This window comes from Penaeus monodon, chromosome 1 (assembly GCF_015228065.2).
Source record: "Penaeus monodon isolate SGIC_2016 chromosome 1, NSTDA_Pmon_1, whole genome shotgun sequence".
Classification (NCBI taxonomy): Eukaryota; Metazoa; Arthropoda; class Malacostraca; order Decapoda; family Penaeidae; genus Penaeus; species Penaeus monodon.
Genome location: NC_051386.1, coordinates 382,605 through 385,104, shown reverse-complemented (window position 1 = coordinate 385,104; position 2,500 = coordinate 382,605). Strand labels below are relative to the sequence as shown.

The following is a 2,500-nucleotide window of genomic DNA, read 5'->3' as shown; positions in this document are numbered from 1 at the left end:
ATTCCCACACTCACCTCTTATACGGAAAGTAAACAAACGGAGGTCACTTCCTGTCTGTCAGAACCAGGGTGTCGAGGATTCAACTGGAGGACGACTTCCCGTTCGTGTGACACCGTGTCGTCTCTCAGAGTGGTTGAGAGAGTTCCAGACTCTGATATCTACGTGCCAGGTGAGAATACCTTAAATGTTAAAAGCATTCCTTCTTCGAAAACACATTTACCACACAGGCCGTCTGTTTCCACTGCATTTATCATTTTGCCTTTGTTTCCCCCCACCCAGAGGTCCAGCGCACGGCGATCGACCTATCCTACTCGTGCTCGACGTGCATGGAGACGAATCCCATCGGCAGATCCGACTGGCAGATGGACTGTCTTCCCGGCGACAGGAGCGTGGCTGTGGGCGTGGCTGCGGGTTCCTCCCTGAGCGATCTGGATTATCTCATTTGCACAGCGCCTTCTGGACTGCTGCTCAATACCAACGACGGGGCCATTATCTCCGACAGCAGAATCTGTACCAATGTCATTGGTGGTCGGGTGAGGACTGGGTATCACGTTATGCTATAACATATAATATTGTTCTCTCTGTTGCTAAGACTAAAGGCGTCTTCTGTACACGTCATAAAAGTTCATTCCGAATTAAAGTTAATCCAGATCCACAGTACTTGCACAGAAGATGCAAGACACTGCCAGGCGAACGAGTCAGTGCGATTATCAGTAAATCTGCTGTTTTACATGAAAAAGCGGGTATTTGTGTAATGGCAATTAGCATTCACCCTCTACAGGTTTCATATTATACGCTAATGTAATAAGTAAACGTTTGCTACAGAGGAAAAAATATATATACACATATATCCTAGTATTACATGCTGATATATATCTTTGTCAGTAAAAATAAAATTATAGGGATGGCTTCAAATAGCCTATAAATATTATAAACAACCGAAATAAAGGTATCAAACAAAACAGAGACTCGAAATATCAATTCATATTCACTGCTGGAGTTTTATCCGAGAGCTCTTTATCGTGCATGAAGGGTATTTTTCCAGGATGTTGTTAGCGAGGATCATGATAACAAATGTTTTGAAGTCACTTTAGTTTGAAGAATCAGGAAGTTTTTACTTTGAATTTGAAACCTAATCGTGATGTTATTAATAGCTTTCTTGTTTATTCGATTAAATACATTACATAAGTTGGGAATGTTTTTTCCAACCTGGAAATAATATTGCTTTTCTGTGCGTGTAATCTATGGAATTCTCTGTGGGATTTTCTTTTCGTTTTCCTTTTCAGTGTTGAGGGTTATATGTGCAGTCTGAATATCCCACAACTTATAAAAATATATACATTGATGAATTTTCACGTACATCTTTGACATGAAAATGTCAGAATTTGTCTATTTTTGCTTATTATGAATATTAAAGACAACTCAACTCCATCCCTTTTCTGGAGTTGATGATGTTGTCATTACGTATCAATACATGATTGGTGGGATTAACTAGCTCGTTCTGCACATGTTCAGGATTAAAATTTGAGCTGAAAAGTAAAGCCTGGTTCGGGGTGAATTAAAAGCTTAATCCTGGACGCTGCAATTGCACATGTGCATTAGAGATCTGGACTTAAACATTAATATTGAATTAACTTATATGGCGTGTACATACGACGGCCTAAGTTTCCAAGCGGATTCGAATCCTGCCCACAGACCGAGATCAGGTAGAGCAATTACTCAGGATAATGGCTTCTTACTGTCAAAACACCAAAATCCGTTGATATAAAAGAGTTCATTATGCAAAACCGTTATTATCATCATTATAATCATTAGTATTATCATTATTCATCATTGCCATCATCATCTTCCTCAACATCATTATAGTCATCGTCATTTTCGCCGTCGTGCTCTTTGTCATCTTTTATCACAAGAGACGTTAATTTTGTCATTAATTTCTTCACGATTAATGACAATGAATAATAACAATAACTGTTATGATGATATTAATGGTAAAGATGACGACATTATTATATTATCAAAATTCGTAATAGAAGCTTTCTCCTCATCTCTTCCTTTCCCCGCCTCTTAATGCTTTTGATCAACCTTCCCCTTCTCTCTCGGCCCCATACGGCTCCGTCTCTAAAGCCTTGCCCTGTCAGATACACAAACCAGGTAGCTCCACTTTCATTTAGCCTGTTGAACCCAAAATTGAAATTTACTTTTTTCCCAAGAGTATTCTGACAGCTGTTAATGGCAAGGAATCCTTCATGATCACAAATAAAAGGGGGGGATTTTGATTTTACTTCTGGTAGTTATTACACTGTCGAGTAGATATTTGTATCTGATATCTCAGGACGTACTCTCGTTGGGTAAAATGTGATGAAGTCATTAGCTCCGCCCCTTTTATGACCTGGTTAATTTGTGCGAATTTTATGGTAAGCTTTTTTTTTCGTTTTCTTTGAAAATGGTTTGGTAATAGCAGTGGTAGAAATATAATTGAAATAAAAACTAAAAGAAA

The 2,500-nt window shown here is 38.7% G+C and overlaps 1 protein-coding gene across 1 annotated transcript in view; it reads left to right on the top strand.

Annotated features, from left to right (window-relative positions):
- The first annotated feature begins 2,446 nt into the window (after positions 1-2,446).
- Positions 2,447-2,500, top strand: part of LOC119573292 — a 1,306-nt gene continuing 1,252 nt past the window's right edge. The window contains exon 1 of the mRNA XM_037920496.1: positions 2,447-2,454. Coding sequence (XP_037776424.1) covers positions 2,447-2,454 — 8 coding nt within the window. The remainder of the gene's footprint in view (positions 2,455-2,500) is intronic.